This window comes from Phragmites australis, chromosome 3 (genome assembly GCF_958298935.1).
Source record: "Phragmites australis chromosome 3, lpPhrAust1.1, whole genome shotgun sequence".
Lineage (NCBI taxonomy): Eukaryota > Viridiplantae > Streptophyta > Magnoliopsida > Poales > Poaceae > Phragmites > Phragmites australis.
Window position 1 is genome coordinate 5373413 of NC_084923.1, and position 27397 is coordinate 5400809.

Here is a 27397-nt window from a genome sequence, read left to right on the forward strand (position 1 = left end):
TTAATTGCAGTTTCGGTTTTTACCATGCCTTTTGTAATTATTTGTTTTATGTCACTTATTCCGAAAACTTATTTGGTCTTTGCCACTGGTTGGACTGAAATCCTTCTTTGGTTCAACTTAGTGACATGAGGCTAACAATTTTTTAAACCAAAATTTTCGGAATTTCTCTTTTTATTTAGTCTAAAAAAATCAGTTATAGCCTATGCTAATTGATACAACCAAATTTGAAAACAACGATAGCCACGAAGTTAGATACCCGGTCACGAACCATTTCAGAAATCAGAACCATGACTCTTTCAGAGAGTATTGTATACTTCTGCAAGTCTAATCAAGGGATCACTATGTGAAAACAGATTAAAAAAATACAAATTAATAATAAATCATAATATAACATATCAATTATGATAATAATGATAGTTCATAAGTAACAAATCATTCTTATTAATCATTAATAATGGGTTTGATTATGACCCATCATTTATTACTAGTCATAAATAACGGGTCAAATTATAATCCGTCACTAATGATGAATTCATCAATAATGAGTCATCCTAAAGAATCATTAGTGATAGATCACAACTTGACATGTTACTAATGATCAGTTTGATAAAACAGAGTAGTTTTTAATTAATCAATAATTAGATATATTAGTCAATTGGCTTCTTATCTCAACTTAATTTTTTTTTCTTATACAGTAAATATGTACATAGCATGATGTTATAATTTTTTATTTATTATATTTTTCACTTATTTTTCTCACCACAACAGTACTATAATATGAAAAATTGTACATTTTTACTTAAGTTTGATGTAAGAAGTGGTTGCTATAGACATAGATGCGCGTTTCGAAAATGGTACAAAAACTTTAGAGGTTGAGAACTCAATCTTTCAGACTATTTTTTAATTTAAAAAATTTACTGAACCCGATAAAGTCGAGAAGTAACAAATATAACTTTTTCTATATGTCTGTAGAGTAAAATCGTTAAAATTGGAGTATGTATGCAAAATTTATATTTATTTTAACAAATGTCACTTTGAGTCACCTATCAAATTACAATTAAAAAAATCATAAATCACAGTTATAACTCATCGCTTATAACATTCGGTAAAAAATATTAAAGAATAAAATATTTGGCTTTCTTCAGAACGCATGTGAGGGTGAGGTGGTGAAGAACCACGCACGTGAGCGGAGATCGCAAGTTCGATTCTGCATAGTTTAAAAATAATATAAAAATAGTATACGACATATGACGAATGATGATTACCTGGTTTAGAATAACTAAGTGAAAAAAAATATTTTTTAATATCCATCAGTTATAGATGATAGGTCGCCCTGTTAGATGTGGTTCAAATCAACCTCACTTCAGAGCTCTGGCCAATGCTTGGGCAAAGTACGAATTACTGTTGCTGATAAATTTTGCTGGAGAATCGTCCTACTGCACAGGGTGCCCCAAGATAAGGATAATTACAGGAGCAGCATCTTGTGCTGTTCGTCAGTTGATGCCACTTGTTCTGCAAAAATCTAGGTGAGTGTGCCTTGAGCCGCCGGTGCAGCCCCCCTCTCCCCCCCCAGGCCTGACTTGTGGCAAACCATCCGGAGCAACTTGTGCCCGTCACGTTCCGCACCAATAATGAACTTACAAAAAGATGGGTCTCGTTCCATGCACTGGCTTGAGCCGATTACTTCAGCAATGATGTCAGAGGCTCAGATAGCAACAATCATCATAACACAAAAATACTTAGTTTTAAGGTAGACAGATGACAGATCAACAAATATCTAAAAAGGATTAAGACGAACACATGAGCTAAACGGCAATGTTATCCGCCTAACGCCTTTTTTAAGCACGTCCCCTTCATAAAGAACTTTGTTCTTTTGATTAAAGAGAAAGCCTTCCTCGAATGGCAGATTCAATGCTTCTATGTTTGGTTAAGGCTTGTGGCCACCACGCGACACTTACTTGACCAAAGCAAAGAATATGGTTAGTGAAATGGACTACTCTTTAAGAATTATAGAAAAATAAAGTGGCATATATGTTCACATTGCTCATAACTAAGCGGCCATCAAATTTATGTGGTTTGGTAGTATGAATCCTTAGATGCCAAATAAGTGTGCATTTTCTTTCCAAAAAGACAAATGTGTAGTTTTATATCTTTTAGGAGGTTCTTAAAATAGTATTACATCTTCAGGTTATGTCAATGTGTGAAACATCACTCGTTGTGACTTGTGGGCTTTCAGGAGTCTTGCACACTGCATAGGATCATAAGAGTAAGGTTCCATTTGAATACCTATTTCAATATTTGGGGAAACTCTTATATGTAACAATTTGCACCCAGTTTCTATTCTTTTTTCTTTCTTTTTGCCAAAGGGACAAAAAATGTTGTCAGCTGCGGACGCGCTTGTAACCATGTGACAAAACCTTGAAGGGTGGAGTAAGCCGGCGGGGTTCAATCCCTCGTCCCACACACCCCTGCAGCGGCGTCCAAAGAACACCGATTAAGGGAACCTTCGTCTAAAAAAATAAAAAATGCTGTCAGCTTCAAGAGAAAAAGCGTTGGTATCTATAGAACAAATTACCTCATTCACAATTACGTAACGGGCAGTTAACAGATGTCTCTCTCCACACAATCCTTTTGATTACCAAAACCCAAAACCGCTGTAGCCGCCACCACATGCTTGGTATGCTGGAAACTTTTGTGTTGCCATGTCGCACTTCTAGGGAGACAAAACTTGATGCACATTATTCCTTTTTCAACATCTCTCTGTACTGTTCATACGTACAAATGTGCTTGCTATACGTCAAAACAACTGCCGCCAATGATTCCATCCTTGGTATTGCAAACGGCGGCACGGTCACTCAATTTTAAGAAAGGATTATTGGTGATATTATAGTATCTACGCTTGCCTTTACGGTGAGGTGGAAAGCCAAATGCCTAAATCATCAATTTTTGTGAACTCTACATAGGGTAACATATTTTACACCAACAAAAGTTACCCTCTTTTGTCATGTTGCGTAACAATTGTCACATGCAAATATCACGAAACCGCAACGATAAACTATTTTGTCATTAAAAATGGTATGCCGTGCTAGGTAGTCTAGAATTTGTTTTGACACTTCCTATTTCTTTCCCATTTCTCCCATGTCAACAATACCACATGCAAGTATCACGAAACCGCAGTGATAAACCGTTTTGTCACTGAAGATGGTATTCCGTGCTAGGTAGTCTAGAATTTGTTTTGACACTTCCTATTTCTTTCCCATTTCTCCTATGGCAACAATACCACATGCCATCTTTTGATTGGGCCAGCAGGAATAGGGAAGAAGCTAAAAACTCAAAATTTGATTGAAGCAAGTGCTATTTATTGAGCATTATGGCTCTGTCGGGATTACATGGTATTTGATAAGGTAATGATTTATTCTTTTATGTAGACTTTTGGATCACGTTCTACGGATATCTTCACTAAGAATGTAAGGAGAATTAGCAATAAAATACTCACTGTTTTTGGATAATTGACGCCATTGACCAAAACAATTATTTGCAAATACTTGTCACTACGCGCTTTCTAATACAAAATTTTCAATTCTACCTCTACTTTTCCTACCAAGCACAACTGCAGGCTCAGGTCATTTTCCCCTTCCGTTTGGTTTACTGCTAAGACGTGTGTGTCCAGATATTTTCTAGAGACCAGCCTGTTCTGCAACCTCTCTCGGCTTCTTTCTTGATTTTCCTAGCTGGCAATAGGTGCCCATCGCACCGTGCAGCGCTGGCAGCTTGTGTGGTGCACGGCTTGCACACGTACACTCACTCTGTACTGTACTGGCTAGGAGCAATTTTATCACAAATGTGCAAACAAATGATTGCCTTAGTTCTTTGTGCTAGGGTCATTAGTGCCAATTAATCGAAAATGGAGGAAGTAGATCTTTAATGAGTTTTTGATATTTGTTAAACGCTCTTTTGTTGGAGGATGAACGATGGTTATGTGGTAGATGTACGTCTACGTTATACTGAGAACATTTGTAGTAATTATCAGCTATATGTATCATAAAAATGTAAAGACTAAAATATTTTTCATTAACTAGATAAAATGAAGCTCACTTTATCTGAAAAGCCACGGAATATATAGCTCGGTGCAACCAATCAGATAGACAGATGGCGCACGACAGTAAAAATATGAAACAAATTCTATATAACCCTATCCTATAAAAATCTTCTCCCATATAATAATACGTATCTACTTTTAAATTTAGTATTAAATCACGAGATAATAATATAAATAGAATTTTACAATAATCTTTCTGAACAAGTATTATAGAATTTGCTTCGAAAAACATCCCACGACTCCGTGAGTTCACAGTGACGATGCAACTTGTCTGCGGCGACGGAATTTGCAGTCCAAGTTGCGTTTGAATAAGAACTTGTACATTGTAGTACTTGCGTTTCATCTGTCCGTGGAATTCATACTATACATCGCACCAGCGGCGCGTATACTGACAAGTGACAACACACGACTACACGAGCTCCTCTGCATCACAGTGATGTCCAGCAGGCTGCCTCAACCCAAAATCGCACTTGGGTTGGTAGCGGACCTATTGAGCGATCTGAGTGAACAGAAAAGCCCAAGAGGCCGAACTGCCCACCAGTCCATCGACTCCTGTGAAACCAGCAAGCTGAAGTGCAACACGAGGGACCCAAAACTTCTCCATTTTTACAAGATGAACAAGGAGAAGGAAGAAGCAAAGCCTAAAAGCACACGGTGTCATCAACGAGAAGGCCGTCGTCAAAGCTCCAGAGCCCAATACTCTCGTTGCTCTGCACAGCATCGACGCCGAACAGGTTTTCCAGCGACTCGTACGGGCCGCCGTTGAAGAAACCGAGCTGGTCGCCGAGCATGAAAGTGTCGAACAGTAGGTCGGGGGATTCCTCGGACGCCGCTGGTGGCGCCTCCTCCTCGTCTTCCTGGCGCTCGCTCCGGGCCCGCTTCTTGGAGCCGTATTCGAGCTCGATGGACTGGTATGGCTCGAAGTCGAGATCAACAGGCTGCACCGCGGCGTCGTCGGACGCGGACAGGCCCTGCCACGAGAAATCCGGCAGGGCGCTGCAGCTGCTAGCGCCGGAGCTCTCGCTGTCCTCGGCCTCGTTCTTGGCGGACGGCGCTCGCGCGCCTAGAACATGGTCCTCGTTGACGAGGTCAACGCACGGCGTCGCCTTGGCAGCGGCGCGGCGCTTGCGGGTGCGCGGCGCGGCGGCAGGGGAGGTTGGGAAGTTGAGCTTGGCGTTGGCACCGCGGAGGTCGCGCGCGGCGTGGTCGTAGGCGCGCGCGGCGGCCTCGGCGGTGGGGAAGGTGCCGAGCCAGACGCGGACGCCCTTGACGGGGTCGCGGACCTCGGCCGCCCACTTGCCCCACGGCCGGCGCCGGACGCCTTGGTACTGTCTCGGCCTCCTGCGGCGGTCCGAGGCCTTCCCAAACGTCTTGCGCTCCGGCTCCGGCACCTCGTCGTCCTGTTTCTCCTCCTCCAAGTCCTCATCGAACTCCCGGAAGGCCGCCTCGAAGTCGTCACCGGCCGCGGGGGCTCCCCTCTGGCACTTTCTGCCGTTGCCCGCCGGCCGGAGGTGTCCCGGCGTGACGCTCCGCGCCGACGCGCTCGGTATGAGCTCGGCGAGGATCACACCGCCGCACATCTTGATTGCTCCCCCTGTCTCTCGTTGGCCTTCTCGCTCTGAGGGCTTGCGTGCTATCTTCAAGCGGAGCGAAGACTGTGAATACTTGGTTGCGTTTGGTGGTGGACCGTGGACGCCGGCGGTAGCGGATTATATAGGGAGGTCGTGAGCCGCTTGGAGGGGGCGAGGAGTCAAGGGCAATGGCAGGAGAAAGAAAAGCGCCGCGAGGCCACGGCCCAAGCGACAAGGGAGAAAGAAAAGAGCCGTGCTCCAAGTCGGCAGCAGGTTTTACTAGGTTAGCCGCAGCGGCGCATGGCTGAAAAGTTGGTGGGAGACGACGACAAAGCATGCGCTGTATTTGCACTCCCACAAGTTGTGGGCCACAACACGAACGGCAGGCGAGGAAGGGCCTTTCAGATCAGATCAAGCACGCAAGTTCATGCTACTGGAGGGTTCATGTTGCTACAGATTTATATATCAGCAACTGGGTTCTACATACATCAATCGGAGCTAGTCATCTGATCCCTTTGCCGATAGGACGTACTCGTTTAGGTCATAAATAAATATATACGTGGTTCTCAAATATGCTCAGTTAAATTTTAAAACTTTAACTAACCATAGTTTTCAAAATATTTAGTTTAAAAATCTTATAAATCATATGTATAGACTTATTTTAAAAAATAATTTTTAAAATATAATAAATTCAATGGATTTTATAACATATTTAAACAGAAAATATTGATTAAAAAACTATGTATAAACCATATTTTATCCAAAACAATATATTTATATCCGGAGTCATCATTCTACCTACCTGATAAGCTCCTATGTCTCTACCGCAGACAGTCTTGAGCCTCTACTTGTTTATACAGACCATCTAATCTAATCACCTAATTATTCCATCAACACTCAACAGCAGTGCTACCGCTAGACAGCTTTTCTCTTCACTACTGTCCGTATGCAATACCGTTCGAGCATACGAAACCATGGCTGACGCCCAGGTATCAAGAGAGAGCGGTATTGCACACTCAAGCCCGAACAACTCCTTGGCTTTGTTGCTGGAAAATAAACTGGAAATTAGAAGTCTGCACTGTACTAGCTCGACTGCCAGAGGAGTTACGCAATAGATTTTATCCTAAAGATAGAGGTCAGGATATACCTAACAAATTTTGAAAGCAGAGGTGTACATACACACGGGCAGACATTCTCTGGACGCCTGATGGGGCGCTATGATGGCAACATTTTGAGTTCATTATTTACCTATGGATTTTCCGTGTGTGTTGGATTGAATGATGGAACCTGTATTTCGTCACCATTTCGAGCTGGCTTTGTTGATGAGGTGCAACTTGTTGGTTTGATAATTTGCAACTTGAGCAACTCGTTGGAACCAAAGAAGCCAAGTTCAGTGTCTCTGCCGTGGGTCTGCGTTAAGGTAAACTTGCACCGTCAGGTTCGGCGGCAGGATGGATCCCGCAAGCAACAAAAGTTGCAGTGATGGGTCCGGACCCTCTGCAGTAGCGCAGAGGCACTGTTTGAACAGTGTTGCGGATTATAGTAGCATCTTCTTTAATGCGTAAGATTTCTGATTGACAGATTTAGTTTGTAGATTGAAATAGAATAGTTTAGGACTTTATTATTAGATTTGTTTGGCATATGTTTAGCTTTAAAAAATTTAGAGCTATTTCGTGATAAGGGATCACTCCCGTATTTACATCAAGTTAAAGACAAATGAAAGAAGAAGAAACTACAAAAAGCCTAATCAGAGTCGACGTCGGAGTCATCACGGCCACCCCCGGGGGCTGGCGGCGGAGGCGTTTCCCGCGTGAAGCCGGCCGCCACCTCGGCAGCGGTGCTCCGAACCGCTTCCCGGGCGGCCTCTCCCTCGGCTTCGACTACTCCTTCCCGAGCTGGCTCCAGCGGGAAGTTCGAGTCTCTGCTCCGGTAGCAGGTCAGGACGTGCTCGGCCACCGCTTGGGCTAAGCCGCGTCCTTCCCGGACGGCAAGCTCCTGGACGGCCCAGGGCAGCGCCTCGAGGCGCTCACAGGCTTGCTGGAGTCCCAGGACGTATCGTCCGGGGGCGTCGCCCTTCTTCTCCACGACGAGTCGCCCAAGGTCGGCCCTCGCCACGGACCGCCGCATCCGCCGGAGTGTGTCCTCCAACATCTGCTGCAGGTTAGCCTGCGCGACAAAGGCGGCCTCGAGCTTCTCCTTCGCGATCCGTAGTTGCTCCTCGAGTCCCTGGCCCCCGGTCGCGCTAGAGGAGCCGGTGCCGAGCGCATGGCCGGCGGCTTGCTTGTGAAAGTGCATCTAGGCCCCCTAAGTGGGTTTTGGCTTATTGATGACAAAACGATTAAAGAACTAACATGCTTTGTGAGTATTGAACAGGTATGAGCATTAGTTGTGAAGGTAAATGACGTTTGACGTCCGTCGAAACAATTGAAGAATCAACGAAGGATACAAGATAGGGCTTAAATTCTTTTTACCTTTTGAAATTGAGTCTAGGATAGATTTTCTCCTAGATGGATGGATTCATTTGCTTGATTAGTGTCTCAATGCTCAAGAGATCCTTTAGAATCACCCAATTGAGAGACACATTCACTCATGGACACGAAACTCTTTATGAATATCTTCAGAGTCCGGAGTCTCCGGTGTTCACCGGATACTCCGGTACTCAGCATTCAGCCGGAGTCTCCGAGTTAGCCTCCGGCAGAGAGTCTTGGTTACGGTTTAATCTTTTCAAGAAAAAGACCGAAGTCTCCGGTGTTCACCGGATACTCCGGTAAAATGTTTAGTGTGCAGTCGGAGTCTCCGAGGTAGACTCCGGCAGAGGCTCTCGGTTAGCTTTTAATCTTTTTGATAAAAAGAAGTAAAGACCGGAGTCTCCGGTGTTCACCGGATACTCCGGTACCTGGAGATGCCGGAGGATCCGGCTAGTCTCCGGACTTAGTCTGTTTTGGAAAATCTGTCAGGACCGGAGACTCCGGTGTACACCGGATACTCCGGTAAGCTCTGACAAAAACAGTAACGGCTAGTCTGTGAGAGAGGGCTATAAATGCCCCCTCTCTCCATAGCATTTAGAGCTTGCTGTGGCTGGTTTCCTTGAGACCTCTTGAGCACTTTAAGAGCATTCAAAGCCCCTCCAATCATCTCTAGAGCCAAATTTGCACAAATTTGAGAGTGTGTGTTTGGAGAGGGTTCAAGCCACTTGAGCATTGATTTCTTCATCGAGCATTTTCTGCGATCATCTCCTTTGAAGCTTTGGGTTTCTAGAAGGAAAGGAGTCGCCCGAAGAGCACCCAAAACTTGTGGTGTGCCTCGGGAAGTTTGTAAGCATCTTCATATTGAGTAAGAATTTCTAGCTTGATCTTTGTGGTCGCTAGAAGAGGATAGGGTTGGAGAAGACCCGGCTCTTTGTGAGCTCCTCAACGGAGACGTAGGCACTTCTTTGTGAGGTGGCCAAACTCCGGGATATATTCTCGTGTTCCTACTTGCGAAACTTACTTTATCGTGTGCATTTGGTAATTTGTCATTTAAATTGCTATAGTATCAATTTTGCTAGTTTTAATTGTTATTCTAGCTTAGTAATATCTACTTGACCTAGTGCAACTCTTAGAATCTAGCTGTGGCCTTTAGTTCAAATTTATTCTGAAAATTCCTGTCAGGCCGGAGACTCCGGACTAGACCGGATACTCCGGACCATACCGGAGTATACGGACTTCACTGGAATATCTGGCAGTTTAATCTGCTGTTTTTTAGTTTTAATTTTCAGACAAGCCTATTCACCCCCCCCCCTCTAGGCACTTTCAGCTTGGCCTACGCCGCCAGCTCGGACAGAGCCCGCTCGCGGGCGGTCAGTTCCGCCTCGCGCTTGGCGATCTGCTCCTCCCTGGCAACGGCGGCCGCCGCCGCCTCGGCAGCCTCAGACACCCGGCGGGTCAGCAAATCCTCCCGGGCGCCCAAGTCAGCCGACGTGATCTCGGTGTCGAACTCCCGAATGGAGATGTCCTCCTCCCAGCGTCGGAGATCCCCTTCGGTGTTCTGGAGCTCCGCTGCCCAACGCTGGAGGTCCGCGTGAGCCCGGTCGGCCTCGCCCCCCCCCGATGGGTTAGTTCAGCCTGGAGGGCCTCCGCCGCCCTCTCACGGCTCGCGACCGCCTCCTCCCGCTCCTGCGCCCGCCTCTCCCTGGCAAGGGCCTCGACAGCCTGCTGCCGCGACGCCTCAGCCAGGCGGGCGGCATCTTCTCGCTCCCACGCAGCTTCTTCGCGGGCGCTCTCCAAAACTTCCCGCTCCCGCGCGATCTCCGCGCGGGTATCCTCCAAAAGCTTTTGCTCCCGCGCGGCCGCCGCGCGGGCCACCTCCATGGCGCTTTGTTCTTCCTCGTTGGCGGCGCGCGGCGCGACGATGTGGGATTCGAAGGCGCGCCAGCAGTCGTGAGCTACGCCCACTCCGTGTCCAGCCTGGCACGCTCCGCCTCGAGCTGTGCCACCTCCCCGTCCACCGCCGCGCCCAGCCGCTCGACCGCCACCCGGACGCTCTCGATCGCGACCGGGAGGGGGTCGGCAGGCTAGCCGGGCGCCGGTTGGGCGATGGGTTCCCCGCGAGCCCGCTCCGGGGGATTCGGGGACCCCGAAGGTTGCAACGCCATTATCCGCCCCGAGCTCGGCACGCCCGGGGTAGGTTCGACCGGCGCTGGGGGCTCGGGCGACGTCCGCGTCCCCGCCTCGGCCGCCGCGTCCGCCGGCCCCGTCACAACCGCCGCGTTCGCTGCCCCCGTCACGGCCGCCGCGTCCGCTACCCCCGTCTCGGCCGCCGCATCCGCCGTCCCCGTCACGGCCGCCGCTTCCGCCGTCCCCGCCTCCATCGCCGCGTCTGCCTGCCCCGGCTCCGCCGGCCGGCGCCGGCACCGGCACCGGCGCTTCTTGAACCTCGGCGGCGCCCATAAGCGGTCTGCAGGAGAAAGACGAAGATCAAAATCAAAGTTTAGTTCGGGCGAAGCATGCCCAAGAAGGAATGAAAAGCAAAACTTACGCGGTCGTAGTCCCCCGATACTGCCACTTGGCCGCCGGGATCCTGAACTCCGGGCCCGATAGCGCCGGCTCGGAGTCCTCCCTCCCCCTCTTCCGCCGGGGGCTCGGAGGGGCCGCCGCGCGGTTTCCGGGCGCCGGATCGGGCCCCATCCGAACGAGGCGTGGCTCAGAACCGGGAACGCCGTCGCGGTCGATGGCAACGGCGGGGACTCCGGCGCGGGAATGTAAAGATGGGGGCGCTTCCCCCGATCCTCCGGTGCCACCGCCGCCGCTCCACTGCTGGCGGTACCTCCTTCTCCGGTGCGATGGCTGCTGCCCGCAGCGGCCCCACCGCTTGCCTGCGGCTCGTCGCTCGCGGCGCCCAGGCCACCGGTCCGCACCGGACTACTCGCGGCCCCCACGCTGGCCGCCTCATCCAACCCAGGGAGCTCGGGGGCCTCGGGGCTCCGGCTCCTCGGCCGGTCGACGAGCCCCTGGGCATCGAATTCCGGCAGCCTCGCCTGGATCGTCGTGCGCTCGGGGTTAGCGCAGAGCGCCATTTCCTTCCACGGAAGCTCCGTCCGGCTCACGTCCTCCACGCCGGTCACCACCCGGATCATGCCGCTCAGCTCCGCCGGGCCTAGGTCCCAGCTTGCGCCGATTTGGGTCCGGGTGATGTCTTCGGGCCCGGTGTAGAGCCAGCAGGGCCGGGCCCGCTCCCGCAGGGGCGCCAGGCAGCGGCGCAGGAAGTCCGCCACCACCATCACCGAGGTCAGCTCGGAGTCGCGCAGGAACCTGATGCGCTCGAAAACCGGCTCCAACCTCGCATCTTCCGGCGGCGGCGCCTCCCATGTCGATTTTTGGGGCTCCGCCGCCACCTCCGGCAGGGCGAGACGGTCGTGGGGGACGACATCGACGAAGAACCAGTCCCGCCGCCACTCCTCCCATTTGCTTCGCAGCACCTGGGGGATGTACCGCTCCCCCATGCCGTCTCGCAGCCGAAGATTGCAGCATCCCGCGACGTCCGCCGTGGAGTACCCTCTCTTCTTCCCGGCCGATCGCAGGACGAAGAAGTGTCAAAGAAGCGTCATTGACGGCGCCACTCCCACGAATATCTCACAGAAGTGTGCGAACACCGCCAGCACGATGACGGAGTTGGGGCTCAGATGCACCAACTGCACGCCGTAGGTGTCGAGAACTTGGAGGAAGAATGTTGAAAACGGCGGCACCAGTCCCGCCGCCACGAAGGACGTAAACAGGACAATGCGCCCGGGGTTGGTCGTCGCCGGCGGGAAGCTAGAAGGCGTCACCTTCAGGGCCCCCTGCTGGCCCTCGGGGACCAGCAGCTTCCTGACCTTCTCCGCCGCCTCCTCGTTCCTCAAGCGAGACTCCGGCAGTACGCTGTCCGGAGTCCTGTCGCGGCGGCTTCCCCTGGCTCTCGGCATCTGGTCGGAGGAGAGGTTGTCTGGGTGGTGGAGAGGAAGAGAGAAAAGCGCTCTGATCGCCTAAGGGATTCTAAGGGCTCAGGAGCGTGAAGGAAACAAGAGTATGATCGCAAGATGGCGTAAAGAGGGGGGCGGATCGCTCCCCTCCCCCTTTTTATGTCTCAAGAGAATTCAGACGTCTCCTGCCACGGCACGCTCGGCGGGACAATTTCCTCAACCGACGCAAACTACCAGGCGAATCTCCCACAGGTCGTGCGATACCAGCGGTTGCCAGGAGCATTTTCCTCGATCTGCGCTGCAGCCGCGCGTGCCGCCCGTCCCGTTGTCATGCCTTTCGGGAGTTGTGTGGACGCGCATCCACTCGTCTCCCCGTTGATCCGTACCAAAGGCCCGAATCGAAGGGGCCACCCTCTGAAGACTTGCCACGTGGCGTTCGCGCCGGCCTCGACCTCGTTCGCGACGAAGGGCCCATCCGCAGTCTCCGTTCCATCGCCTGCCAATAGGCCCGGGGGCTACTGTCGGTGTATCAAGAACCGGGGGTCCCTGAGTCCCGAGGCCAGGCCAGCCATCCGCCACATGACGCCATTCCGCGAGGTCCCTCATAAAGGATGCGAAAAGTTCAAGTCCCGGGAGAAGGTGCTCGGGGCCACAATCAGTGGTCCCCGAGCACCCCAGTTCCCCGATGATCCACGGAGTCTAAGTACCGGGAAGAAAGTGCTCAGGCCGGTGTCTGGTCGCCCCCGAGCACCCTAGTCCCCTGATGATCAGAAGAGCTAAAGTTCCGGGAGAGAGTGCTCGGGGCTGCGTGCAGCAGCCCCCGAGCACTCGGATCCCCGAGGTTACACGGGGGAGGCGAACAGTACCCCCGAGCACCCGGTACCCCGAGGGTAAGGATAGGCATTCTCGGGAGAGAGTGCTCGGGGAGGTGAACAGTATCCCCGAGCACTCGGTTCCCCGACGACTCAGAAAGGCTCCCGAGGGGCCCATCGATGAGGTGTCCACCAGTCAGAGATCCGAGGCCGCATTTAATGAGCGTGCGTGGCCTGACACATCCAACTGCTCCCGCCGCAGCGTCAGTTCCTGACATGCTTTGGCAGCGAGGTGTGGGGCTATTAATTGCACGAGTCCCGTCCCGTATCACCCGTGTCATCGCAAGGATCGCGTTCCGTCTGCCGCCCTGCTGTGGCAGAGGACCAAGACAGGGCGGGCACGCCGGGTTGCTCTGCGGCTGCCCGGTGGGCCCTATTCACGGCGCCCGTTGCCAAGGCGTTTTATGGTGACAGATGACCGGGCATGCGACGTTTTTCCACCCTCCGGTCACTTCACCCAGAAGAAATGATGACGCATTTCCCAGTGATGGCGTCTTGGAACTTGTGCCCCCTCTCCTTCCCGTTCGGGGCATGTCGCAGCCGGCGAGGGCTTAAAAGAGCCGGGGGCACAAAGAAGGAGAGGAGATCGCTGAATCGATAGAGGATCGAATACAGAAGCATCAAGACATCCCAGAATCCGAACAAGAAATCACAAGCACCCAAGCTTCAAGAACCGAACCATAGACCAACCCAAGGTACAGTCCCTGCCCAAGAACAAGGAGCCTCAAGCTCTTAGTTAGACAAATATTATTGTAACCAGCACATCCTTGAGGGACTTTCTCAAGACAGTTATTGCATCCATACATGAGTAGGGTATTACGCCCCCGTACGGCCCGAACCTGTCTAAACTCCGGTGCATTTACTTCTTTCTGCACTAGGTCATCATCCCCCACCACCGGTCATTGCATTTACTCTCATTCATTTCTCTGACGAACTTATTCAGGATCATCCCTCCGGCCGAATCTCTAAAAAGGGGTCTCTCGGGATCCCTGCGACAGGAGTTAATCCTCCGACAGTACTGTATTTCTCGGAGCTTATCGATCTCCTTACGAAGTGCTTCCTTTCGATCAGCTACAAACTGACGCGCTTTTTGTTTGACTGGTCGCACATCAGGTCGCATAGACAACTTGTGCTCAATCACATCCCTGGAGACTCCGAGCATATCAAACAGACTACATGAAAAGACGTCTATATTCACCTGGAGGAAAGTGATGAGCGCGAGTTCCTATTTAGGGTCCAGATTGGCCCCTATCTGGACCGTCCTATTCGGGTTGGAGTCGTTAAGGCATACTGCCTTGAGTCACTCATCTTGGTTGGCGGCGACGTAAACCTTCACTGGGCAATGACTAGGTGTGGCTTTCTCCAATTGTGACCTGTTTGTTAGCTCAACCATGTAGATACTCCTTGTGTCGCAAGACAGGGATGTCTTTGTGCTACCAAGGATGGTGATGGCCCCGATAGGACCAGGGATCTTGATCTTTTGATACGTGTAGTGGACGACAGCCATGAACTAACGCAACTATGACGCAACTAGCGAACCCTACAGTACTGCTACCGGTGGGTGGCTAAGAAGCATTCCACGGTCTGCAGATTCTATGCAGACGTCGTGGCCTTGTAGTCAAGCTACCAAGCGCGAAATGGTGGCATATCGTGAGGGGGGAGCCCCCGGCATTCATGCGTCAAAACGGCCTTGGTGACGACACCATCAAAGACCAGTACCTCTGCGATAGCTCCTCCAGGAGACGTTGTGGTAGTTGGGACTATGCTAGAGCATCTTCGTGTTCGGCTCCAACCTGGTTCCCCTCTGGGCGCGTGGTTTGGGGATCATCGCTGGCACCCGAAATATGGGAGCTTTCACTGTCCCATATTGCATGAACTGTCATGCAAACTTTCCGTTGAGCCTCGGAGCCATCGAACTCCGATTTGATGTCCTATTCCTAGAGCACACCAGGCTCATATGGGTCATATCCTATGATGAACACATCACGGCGATTGGGGTCCTTGAAACGAGACTTAGTGGTTACCGTGGATCCGACCATGTGTAGCCCAATCTAATCTTTAACACATATCAAAACGTAGAAACGCGTCCCCCTACCTGGTATGCCAACTATCAAGGGTTAATACCTAACAATGATTCTGAGGTGTATCGGTCGGTGGACGCATGAACAATGCTTGCAGCGTTCGTGTGCTTATGATAGACTAAAGAGCACGAAGGGGTATCCAAGTTCAGCCCTCCCGAAGGATAACAACCCTACGTCTTGTGTATTTTGTTATCAGAGTTTGTGAACTGGTTACAGATGAACTTTCCGACTCTTACCCCCATCTCCCTACAAACCAAGTCTTTTTCTCTTTATATACTACAGAAAAGGAGAACTTACAAGTAAGTTCTGTTTAGCACACACATGTGTGACTAGATATTCTACTTTTGGATCATCATCATGGATAATCTGGTGAACCCAACTTGCCCTGACAGCTCTGCACGCCCGTTCCATCCGTGGCATGCCGTTGTACCTACCTCCTCTAGTCAACTAGCTTGTCCCATCGTCGTGCGTCGCAGGATCGTCTGCCAAGCTGTCATGTTCCTGCGCCTCGCGAGTCTACCTGTAAAATCATCCACTTGACTAGTCGTTCTGCAGATCCTTTCTCATCCGTCATGTGGCGTAAGCCGATCCACAATACCCCACTCCGTAGCAATTAATGCTACGATACAAGGCACTGCCCATTTACGCCGGCCACTACTTTATTTGCTGAAGGAGTGCTTCGAGATAAAAAAAAAAATACTAAGTAGATATCAATAAATATGATTAGATAGGTTAGATATAGACGTTCCGTAACTAGCAAGGGCTGATCGTAGAAACATATTAGGAGACTATTTATGCAAGCTTCGTATTAGTCGTACGGGCCAGAGCTGATCGCTCGATAGGCTAAAGTAAAAAAAATATCCCCATAAATCGTCACATCCCTCCTTACTTAATACTCCAACAAATAGATTTTTTTCACTAAGATAGAGGTCGGGATATACCTAACAAATTTTGAAGGCGGAGGTGTACATACACACGGGCAGGCATTCTCTGGATGCTTGATGGGGCGCTACGATGGCAACATTTTGAGTTAATTATTTACCTATGGATTTTCCGTGTGTGTTGGATTGAATGATGGAACCTGTATTTCGTCACCATTTCGAGCTGGCTTTGTTGATGAGGTGCAACTTGTTGGTTTGATAATTTGCAACTTGAGCAACTCGTTGGTTTTGTTGATGAGGTGCAACTTGTTGTTTCGATAATTTGCAACTTGAGCAACTCGTTGGAACCAAAGAAGCCAAGTTCAATGTCTCTCCCGTGGGCCACCAGCAAAACAACAAAACATTACTACTTGTATTAAAGAAGAGAAATATCTTCCCTCTCTTTTGGGGCGCCTAGTTGGGTCTAACAAGTTTATCTTATCCATTTTCTTTCGTCACGACTCTCCAATGACCTCTGGCCCTCTGCTATTGCTGGCAGCAGGATGGCTTCCGAAAGCAACAAAAGTTGCAGTGATCCTCGAGGGATCCGGACCCTCCGCAGTAGCGTACAGGCACTGCTTGAACTGCAGATCACTGTTTTAGTGTGGAGGGTACATCAGGTCCAGGATTGTAGCTCTCTGAATTGACTCCTTCAAAATATAGAGTATCTAGATCCTAAGAACTGTTTAAGTTTTTAGATTGAAATAAGTGAATTTAAGTTTTATTATTAGACCGGGTTAGCTGAGGTTTAGTTAAACAAATTTAGAGCTCGTTTATGTCTAGCTACAGAATTAGGATTTCATTTAGACGAGACATTTTGTTTCGGCCATAATTTCTCTGGCTTGGTAGGATCCCGTATTGACCAACGCCTACAGTAACATGAAATCACCGACTGGTGAAGTCGGGGCATCCCATTCCCTGTCTTCCACGGCTTGTTTGATTAAAAATCACTTTTTTCAGTGAAGTTTGATTAACCAGTCCATGAGACTACGATGTGGCAACGGAATGCAGTCGCTGCAGTCAGGTCTTTGCATAAACACAAAGGCAAAATCTTTGTGACAGAACGGTAATTTCAGCTCTTCCTCGATACAAAATTACAAACTAGACAAAACCACCGAAATTTACAAGACATGAACACAGGCGAAGCTTAGAACAAGTTGTCCTCGACGAGGCAGCCGTCATCGAAGCTCCAGAGGCCCATCCCCTCGTCCGCCGCGCCGGGGGCATTGCCCTGCACAGCGTCCGCGCTGAACAGGCTGTCCAGGGACTCGTACGCGCCGCCGTTGAAGCGGGCGAACTGGTCGCCGAAGAGGAACGCGTCGAACAGCGCGTCCGCGTCCTCAGAGTCGGAGGCCCGGGGCGAAGCCTCGTCGGTGGTGCTCGCCGGCTCGGTCCTGAGACGCTTGTTGGCGCTGCCGAGGTCGACGGATTGTTGATCGGCTTCGATCTCGAGGACAGGGTGCGAGGCGGAATCGTCGAACGCCGACATGCCCTGCCACGAGAAGTCCGGGAGGGCGCCGGACTCGGAGCTCTCGCTGGCCTCGGGGTCGAGCTTGAGGGACGCCGCGTGCACGGTGGTGTTCTCCTCTTCGTCGACGAGGTCGATTACCGGCGTCGCCTGGGCAGCGGGAATGGCGTGGCCGCGCTTGCGGCTGGCCGGAACAGCGGAAGAGGATTCGGGAAAGTTGAGCTTGGCCCTGCTGCCGCGGATGTCGCGCGCGGCGACGTCATAGGCGAGCGCGGCGGCCTCGGCGGAGGGGAAGGTGCCGAGCCAGACGCGGACGCCCTTGACGGGGTCGCGGATCTCCGCCGCCCACTTGCCCCACGGGCGGCACCGGACGCCCCTGTACTGCGCCGGCTTCCCGCGCCTGCTCGGCGCGGCCTCCTCCTGCCGCTGCCGCCTCGTCGGCTTCTTGTTCTTGGAGGAAGCACGGAACACGAACGGCTTGCTCTCCATCTCCTCTTCCATCATCTCCTCGGAGTCCTCACCAAACTTCCGGAACGCCGCCTCGAAGTCGTCGGCCTTCCCCTGCTTGCCCTCGCCCGCGGGCCTGGGGTGGCCCGCCGTGACGCGCCGCGCCGGCGTGCTCGTTATGAGCTTGGCAAGGATCGCACCACCACACATCTTGCTCTCTTCTTTCCCTTACTCCCCTCTTCTTGTTGGTTCTTCTTGGTGCTTGGTTGGAGAATCCGGCTGCGCTGGGGCGCCCTTAAATAGGAGGAAGAGGAGGCAACTGGAAAGCGCGGGGGTCAAGTGGTGGATGGTGGGAGTGAAGGGGTGGGGGCTCCAAAATTCGCGGGATTGGCAGGGCCGCGTAGAGGAGATAAAGCCGACGCGGCTGGCGGAGACACATCACTGTTGGACTCCGTGACCGGTGCAATGCATCTGCCTCTTCCCGTCCTTTTCTTGCCTCATGGCTCCTGCCCACTTGCGTCGCGTGTGGCCCTCTGCCGACTGCCGCTACCGCTTGCATTGCGATTCTTTAAATTGTTATAGTAGGATTCTGTCCATACGTTACGACAGACGTTAAAATTTTATTAAATAAAAATCTACAGATTGCCACGACACATGGACACAATTGGAGCATGCTATAGTCTAACAAGTTTAGATCGGTAAGTTTATTGTAGCTTGCATATTTATTTTTAACCACAATTTCTCCATTATATTGTACAAGTAAAATTAATAGCTCAAGTTACTAAACAGTCTAATATATCAAATTGAAAAAATAAGACAATATTTCCACACGTTGAAAGTCTTGCACATCAATAGCTAGTTAATTCATCATTTGAAAATGTACCGTTAGACAGACAGCGATGAAATTAGTTATGGACGAGCTGAATATATGCACGATTCTATGATCTAATTGGAGCGCAAAGATGATATTGACACTAACAGCAGTATGTTCATACGAAATAAAAGCCACAAGTCCTCCCATTGAAGTGTGAAAGTAAGGCTTAATTCGTCACTTGTTCATCTTTATCAAAAATTTCATTTGATATAACACTAACATAGTGCATTATGTGTTTGACAAGGAACGACGTTAAAGTTTCTTTAGTGGTTGATTTGTAATGCATGGTACAAACATAGAAATGTAGTGTTTGGATGGCACACAGATGTAAACACACATGAATTTCAAAGGGAAAAGGGAGTAAAGAAATAAAGTGAGCAAACCCTAGAGTCAAGCAAATGTGCGAACACGAATGTTATATAGTCCAACTATCTTAGTTGAGATTGGCGAATAAAAGCTGTTCAAGGCTCCAACTCTAAAAAAGGTCAAACACGCTGGACTTCTTAGGGACAAGTTAAAGTGAGATTTGAGTTATGTTTATTTTCTTTTTATAGTACTATACCCGTACGTTGTAACGGTATTTAGTTTCATTATTTACGAACCACGTGCTGTAATTCATAACATTATTATACAGTCTCGAAGTTAGTCCGTCGTTCTATAAAATGTGAGATCAATGATGGCACACCGCGAGAGATCCCGTACTCCCTTTAGGATATTGTTTAACGTCTCTACTATGTTCGTTGTCATGATGTTATATCTAATATGGGATATAATAATTTTAGAATGTCTATTTGCATAAATAAGGATACAATATGATCATTAACATTCTATGTTCTAACCTAGCACCGTGAGTATTATGAATTAGGACAACGCTCCGCTGCCTTTTTCACTATCCACTGACTAAACATAGCATGTGAACGGCTAATGATAGTTTGTCCTTCAACTATTTACGTTCGCAGATGGTCCTCATGTGCTTGTTACTCTACCATTATCTTGCGAGTGATCTCATTTAACTCTCTCCGTATCTCGTTGAATTTCACCTACCAATTTTGTAGATACAACTTATCGAATCTCTTTATAAGAGATTTGTTATAGTACCTTATGTACATGTTCGCTTCCTAATATTGTATGCACCATGTTCTCTCTATATCAGACTACGTAATAGAGTAGTTTGTGTTATCATCCAACACGTCCAATACATGCAAAAGGTTAATATTATGGTATGAGATTATACAAACTCATTTCTTGTTGTTCACGACACGTGTCCTCACCAAGATGATGAATCACAACCAGCTATCATTATTCTCACTCTCAAACATTGCAAAGGTAAGAGGAATTATATGATTATTTGCATCTGTCATTATCGTTATCATAAGTGTACTATGATACTTATCGCTCAGAAATATGGTATCCACGCATACAACCGACCTGCAATGTCTGAAAACTTCGATACATTGTCTAAAGGAACAGAATAACCTAATAAAGTATCGAACAGTGGTGTTGTATGATCTATCTTCTATCTTGATCGGCTCATCCGTTATGGCCCACTGAGTCTCTAGATTCGTCATGGTAATATTCTGTAATAGTCTCGAAGCATAGTTGTAAGACTCCTCGAAGCTAATTACGTCCCTCAATAAATAATAAATAATAAATAAAATAATAATATAAATTAAATATGTACAACACTTAACAATACTAAATATTTAAATAATTAACAATACCAATTAAATCATCAATATTGAATTCAAATGAAATATTAATATTTAAGATTGAATTAAAATATTAATTTAACAAGCTTACACCATTATGCATCCACCATTCACATCGCATCACATCCTTGACCACCTCTCAGGTCATGCGGCCATTCGGTGCACATCGTTATTTTAATAAATTGAATTAAAATACTAATTAAATAGAAACACCACTATTAATTGAAAATTTTAATTTGACAATTTTTCAATGGATTGTGATTTTAATCGAATCTTTCTGTCCAACCTAAGTTTTTCGGTACCTCAGATATCAGAATCGATTTGTTGGTGTTTGAAGTGCTAAATACATATGCTAAATTTATAAATACGCCGATATATTATTTATTTTGATAAATACGATGGCATACATTATCTATTTTTTATTTTTATTAAATTTATAAATACGGTAACATATGTTATCTATTTTTTTATTTTTGTGTCTAATGTGCGATACTAGTCTATTTTGTAATTTTTTTCAAACGACGCTTGCTTTTGCATTTTTTATTTTCGAAATATAAAAATAAAGTAAAATCTCGCATCGCGTCGCGCGGTGGGGACAGCGACGGCAACAGCTGCTGGCCGTGTAGACCCGGACGGCTGGCTGGATTTGGGTTGGGCCAGCGCCTGCCTGGTTTGCGGTTTTGAGCCTTTGTACGATTCCTCGCAACGTCCTACTCTGCCGCCCTACGTGTTGCCGCGTGCTGGAACCCTTGGAGCCAATGATGGCGTGGCGCGATACGGCCACACGGATCGCTTCAGGGTTGGCCTGTGATCCTTATCCCAAACCGAATCCCCCTTCGTCTCCCAGTTTGTGGGAAGGCTGTATTGTCAAGTGGCCAGCTTGGAGTTTCCTTTAAGCAAGCGTGTTAAGTATATTTTTTTCTCTTCTAAACTCAGCGAGTGCGTTAAGCTTTGTTGATAAGAACAAGGATTAGAGCTAACACGGATTAGAGCTAACAAGATCAGCGTTTCTACATAGTTACAAGGACAATATATAAATTTAAACATCTTTCTCCAATCGACTATCCTTAGCAACTATCAAAAAAATCATCATAGCATCAAGTACTCTTGAATCGTACGAAAATCATATATGTAGCCACGATCTATCTACAATATATAAAATAAATAAATATCAAATTAATCTAATAAAAAAAAGCAACCAACGGAGTCATCACTGAGCATAGGACGGAGGCCCACACTAAAGCTTATCCAAGTTGGCAATATTATTAAAGAACAATGAGTGAGATAATTAAACAGAATAATTTCGTTGCACAAGGGTCATCATCTTCTTCTTTTTTTAATTCTGTCGGCGAATGCTCGCACGAGACGTTCGGCGAGGCGACGAGAGAGAGAGGCGGGGCGTCGTAAATCGTAATGGCAATACACTCGCATGGGAGCTGGATGGCCTTTCCATGGGCCTAGACGTCTGGTGACGTAGTCGAGTGTGGCTCTCGACGGTCAACTCACGACAGTCTTCATCCTTTTTTAGAGTTTTTTTTATATTTTGTAACTTAAATAATTAAATAAATTGACTCCGGAGAAAAAAATTTACAATAATAAACGTCCACCGCCTTCTAAGAGAGCTGCAGTTCTCTCAGATAACAGTAAGCATACCACAGTAGCATAATCAAATTTTACCATCCTCTTATTAGACGGTTAAACCTATCACCTGTTGAGAGAGCGGGTAGCCTTCATCATAAACAATGCCACATGATGAATAATACTCGATGTTTAATTTTTCATCGTATCTCCTCCGTTTAAAACAGTGATCTTTTGTTGCTCAAAAAATTTAAAAAAAAATTATACGTGTTTTATAATCCATATGCAACCCATTTTAATTGAATTCACTGAAAAAGGTTGTGTAGAATTTAAAATAAAATTCTCCAAAAGATCTACTTTTATAACTTATAGCAGTTGTTAGGTCATCAAATAAATTCAAAAAATCTAGAATGATTTACTAATATTTTTCTTATGTGATGGAATAATTTATAAAATTATTTTCAGCCCTAGTTTTATATATATGTTTGAATTCAAATTGAGTTAAAAGAAGAATATCACATGAAATTATAAAAATACATATAAATTGAGTATTACAAAGGAACTCACTTTTTCACCATGTAACATAATACTAAAAATAATTTTAGAAATTATTTCATCACATAAGAAAAATATTAGTGATTTTTTTCCATATTTTTGAGAATTTATTTGATATACTAACAATTGCTAGAAGTTATAAAAGTAGATTTTTTTGAGAAATTTAGTTTAAATTATTCACATGATTTTTAGGTGAATCCAATTAAAATATATAGCACATGAATTATGAAACACATAAAAAAAATTAGAATTTTTAGAGCAACAAAATACTCTTATTTTAAACAGCGAAGATAGGAGAAAAATTGAACATTAAGTATTGTTCATCACGGGTATTGTTTATGACTGGGTCCACCCTCTCAACGAGTGACGCGTGTTAAGGTTTAACCGTCCAATAAGAGCGTGGTAAGATCTAACCGTGCTACTGTAACATACTTACCGTCCTCCAAGAGGGTTGGACGGTAGGCATCTATTATTGAAAATCTTTTCATACGAAGTCTATTTATTTAATTATTTAAGTTAAAAAATATAAAAATAAAAAACTCTGCTTTTCCATTGCTATTGGGCCTTCGAGGCCCATATCATATAGGGCTGGTTGTTGTTTTATGATGAAACGTGTCTGTGGCCTGTGTCTTACAAACTTTAACTGATCACCGGTGGACTGTCTCCTGTCGCTCAACTTCCGATTCTTAGATCATTCACAACTATATTCCATTTATTTAGTTTTATTTCAGATTCTTCTCTCCGTTATCGTTTTTTTTATTTTCTCTCATTTTTAATAACTTTACTTCGAAGAAATTCGTAAAGGAAAAAAAATAATCTTATTTAAAAAATAATGGGCTTGAAAATTTATTCGTAACAGAAACTAAGTAGAACGCTGAAAGAAAAAATCCTTTTACAAAAGAATTGAAAGAACTCTCATTCACGAAAGGACTCGCTCGGGAGGGTCTTATTCGATTCCGGCCACGTCGTCAAGGTCTCCTTCTGTCTTGCCGCTCCCACCTGTGCGTCCACTGCGCCGGCCTGAAAAGGACCGACGTCGCCCAGAACCCGACCGTCCTCTACTCGAACAAGAAAGTTGCCGTGCTGCAAGTCGACTTCTCCTTCGACCCCACGCAGAACCCGTCGCTCGACTGCCGGCTCCGCGGCTTCTTCGTCTACCGAGCCCACCCCGAGCACCCGTCGCTCGACCTGATCCACCTGCCACCTCTGCTCACCTACGTAGTACCCCCGCGAGATCGGCATGCTGCCCTCAACATCTTCTCGTCCAAGACGCGGACATGGAGCACCAAGCTGGCGCTGTTGGATTGCACGGGCGCCCAAGTCGGCCATGGATTGCAAGTTCGGCCTGGTCCACCTAGCTGACAAGGTGATCACGCTCCAAGGGGACACGCTGGCCTTTGTCGATGTCTGAATGGCATCCTGCACTGCCGGGTATTCGATGACACCCCATTCCGAGCCCCATCCGGCTACCTCCGCCGATGAACAGCAACATCGGCATGATGAATGGTGCCGCGGCGATCCGGGGTTACCTGCAGCAATGGTCTGGTCAAGTTCGTCGAGATAGCACATAGACAGACGGGGTCGTACGTGAAAGACCAAAACCCCTCAGCCACAACGCCCGTATACTATACGATTCAGACTTGGTGTCGGCCGACAGCACGGGCGGCACCACTGACGCCAAGGACGTCTATGAAGGTTGGAGCGCCGTCACATGGACCAGGGTGATCAACTCGGATCATTGGCTGAGGGACTGCGACATCGACGTCGATGGCATTTCAATCGGCAACCTGAGGCTTCTCGACACGCGCCTGCGCTGGGGGACAACCATTCCGGGAAATCGACATTGGACAAGAACCTTACACCGACATACCCCAACTTGAGTATGCATGCTTGCATGCTGGCGATTATTGGAGTGTAAGTGAATTATCTATTTTTTATTAGTTTAGATTTTTAAATAAATTAATTGGTGCATGTAGCTCAATATAGTATCAGGATCAGAGGTCTCGAGTTAAGTCTTGGTGGAGGTAATTAAACAAAAAAATTACAGTCAACTTATATTTTCACGTCTGATGTCTAAGTAAACCTCCACGTGAGGAGGAGTGTTGAAGTATATAAATGAATTGTGTATTTTTTTCTCACCAATTTAGGTTTTTTTTTAATTGATTGGTGTATGCAGCTTAATATAGTATCATGATTAGATGTCTCAGTTCGTGTTGAAGTATAGAAGTGAATAGTTTATATTCCCGTCAAATTAAATTTTTAGATGAACTGGTTGGTGTATGAAGCTCAATAATGCTGACGTCATTTATATGATGTCCAAGGTAGAAAAAACTCCATAGGTAATGGCAATCAACTTTAGGAAGAAAACGTTGCAAGATGTGGCCTCGTTTGCTGTCGAAAGACTCAAAATATATGAACATGGCTCCACATGATTGTGAAGGTACTTAATTATGACGTGATCGATTACTTGTATGAACTGCCTCTTTTAAAAATAAATAAAAATAAAGACCTTTTATGAACATAGTCTTAATTTCCCTAGCTCCTTGATTAACATTTTTTTTACCTTAGGGTAACCTGTAACCTTGCTAGTTGGTTATGAAATATATAAAACCTTGCTTATGATCGACCATGGTGGGTGTGAGCTAATGGATTTCTTCGTGCCATTGCAGTTATTGGTTACCAGATCAAAGAAAGCGATGGTGCGGTCCCGAGTATGATCCATTCGACACAACAATAAGTAACCCGATCGTATTCTTTCCCTTTGGGAATAATCGCTGGCTGCCGCTTGATTTCCCTGTTACATGCATATTGCTGTGCCAGATCCTCGTGCGTGGTTTAGATCCTTGTGATACGGAAGACCAGCTACGGAAACGCTTCAGTTCGTTTGGAGAACTTCTTGACCTGCACATTCCTGCACACCGGCAGTATGCGTCGGTCCAGTTCCTCTACAGGTTTTCAGATTTTCGTATTTGAGATATTGGATTTAACTGTGTGTTGATTGCTATTCTTCATGCCATCAGCTGAGAAAGCCCTGCGTATAATGGATGGAAGTCAGTTTGCTATTTCCTGGGCAAGTGACACTCTAAACAAGCAGGTAATTATGGATCCATATGCTGCAATATGTATGCATGACGCCGTCTGAATCTATAGATTAACCATAAGTTGTCTCTCCAGGCACACCAGCCAAAGGTCAACCAGCGGAATGGAGGAGACAGCAGCTACCGTCAATGGCCGCTGTACCATCCACAGCTACTGCCCCTGTCCCTCCACCCCTCAAGAAAAGAAAAACAGCAGAAGGACCCCTCCCTCCGGCCATGTAAAATGGAAGAGGGAAACAAAAACTAGGACTACAAATTGTCCCAAACACATGTATATCATCGTGCAGCAGTTTGCAGTCTCATATGCCGGTTCGATCCTTGCATCTTAGCCGCTGCTGCGTGCCGACTGTGGAACGCGTCGCGGCGTTTCCTGACCAGGATTTCCATCTCTCGCCGCTCCTCTTTCGCTATCTGCTGGCATCGGCATTCAGCGCTGCAAAACGCTTGATCTCCTCTGTAAAAAAATCACCCAAAACCCACATGAGTATCTCACGGTTGACTGCACCAGTAGTGAGGCAATAAAAAGACTGACACGAGCATCTGATCAGAGTGAGGAAGGTTAGGGGCGCATCTTTACTTGTACACGAAGACGTCCATGGTGGCGTCCAGCGTCTTGCGGCAGCAGAAGCAGCACTTCAAGAACTCGAGGCCCACAAACACTCGGCCATTCTCATGGCACTTCGATGCGCTCGTCGCCGGAGTCCTCACCTCCGACCTCCTGAGGACCGTCGGCGGCTGTTCCCTAGGCGACGGTTGTATGATCAGCCGAAGCCCGACGAGCTCGCCGGAGGCCACCATCGGCGTTGAGGCACCCATTCCCTCTTCGAGGTGGAAGAGGCTTGGAGCTCTTGGGATCATGCTGCGCTCCCGATATCTGCTTCTTCAAGTGTCTGTCTACTAGCTTGGAGAGATGGAGAAGGGATATCAACTGATTGCAAGAGAAGTTGGTTGCAAGAGAGGAATGTCGTGAGGGGTGAGCTGCCAAGGTGCTCATATATAGCGCATCATTTGCAGCGCGCGTACACGCGTTACAGTAGTTGTGGCTATAGTTTAGTTCGTTGGGGCCATGAAAAGTTTCCGTCCTGAGAAAGAAAGATTTGTTTTGTAGCCACGATACTCGCACATGCTACACATGGCGCACAAGCTCGAGTAGTTTTTGTTTTTTCTCGCAGCGTGTGGATCGTGCGATTGGGCTGGCCTGCAGTGTTGGCTTTGTGGGTGCCACATAGTACAGATAAAACATCGCAGTGTCATGTGGGTGTTATCTCTGCCGTTTCAGAAGACAACAAAATGTCCTTTCGCTTCTTATAAAACCGTATCAACGTCACTGTCCTGCAACGCTCCCGCTGACTACTGGAAGCGCCTACTGCATATATGCGGTCTATATTTCACACTGCACACCGACCTTTTATTTATTTATTTGATAACTCACTGTATACTTTTTTTAACATAAAAGGATTCTTATTTTATTAAGCTAATGAAAATATTATGTCATCTTCGTGACACTATGAATTCGACCTATCATTATTATAGAAAACAAGCTAAAGAGATGAAGTCTAAAGTTGCGTCCGCACCTGAGTTGTCTGTGGTATTAGGTTGCATCGTCGTTTCGCTCCGCTGTGCTATAGGCTCTTCTGTCTGGCTGGTCTGTTGTGGATTCTTGTCCACGAGATCATCTTTTCGCTTTTC

At 47.5% G+C, this 27397-nt stretch overlaps 3 protein-coding genes across 3 annotated transcripts; all 3 read right to left on the reverse strand.

The window, feature by feature from the left end:
* Nucleotides 1-4265: 4265 nt before the first annotated feature.
* LOC133911749 (ethylene-responsive transcription factor ERF073-like) lies at nucleotides 4266-5948 on the reverse strand. Its single transcript, XM_062354135.1, has one exon. The coding sequence runs from the start codon at nucleotides 5677-5679 to the stop codon at nucleotides 4741-4743; it is 939 nt and encodes a 312-aa protein (XP_062210119.1). The 5' UTR covers nucleotides 5680-5948; the 3' UTR covers nucleotides 4266-4740.
* An 11028-nt stretch (nucleotides 5949-16976) lies between these two features.
* LOC133911750 (ethylene-responsive transcription factor ERF021-like) lies at nucleotides 16977-18189 on the reverse strand. Its single transcript, XM_062354136.1, has one exon. It carries the CDS (start codon nucleotides 18102-18104, stop codon nucleotides 17127-17129), a length of 978 nt encoding a protein of 325 aa, XP_062210120.1. The 5' UTR covers nucleotides 18105-18189; the 3' UTR covers nucleotides 16977-17126.
* Nucleotides 18190-25731: 7542 nt separating this feature from the next.
* LOC133911751 (FCS-Like Zinc finger 17-like) lies at nucleotides 25732-26710 on the reverse strand. Its single transcript, XM_062354137.1, has 2 exons — nucleotides 26286-26710; nucleotides 25732-26162 (listed from the first exon to the last, which is right to left on the reverse strand). Exons 1-2 carry the CDS (start codon nucleotides 26564-26566, stop codon nucleotides 25985-25987), a joined length of 459 nt encoding a protein of 152 aa, XP_062210121.1. The 5' UTR covers nucleotides 26567-26710; the 3' UTR covers nucleotides 25732-25984.
* Nucleotides 26711-27397: the final 687 nt, after the last annotated feature.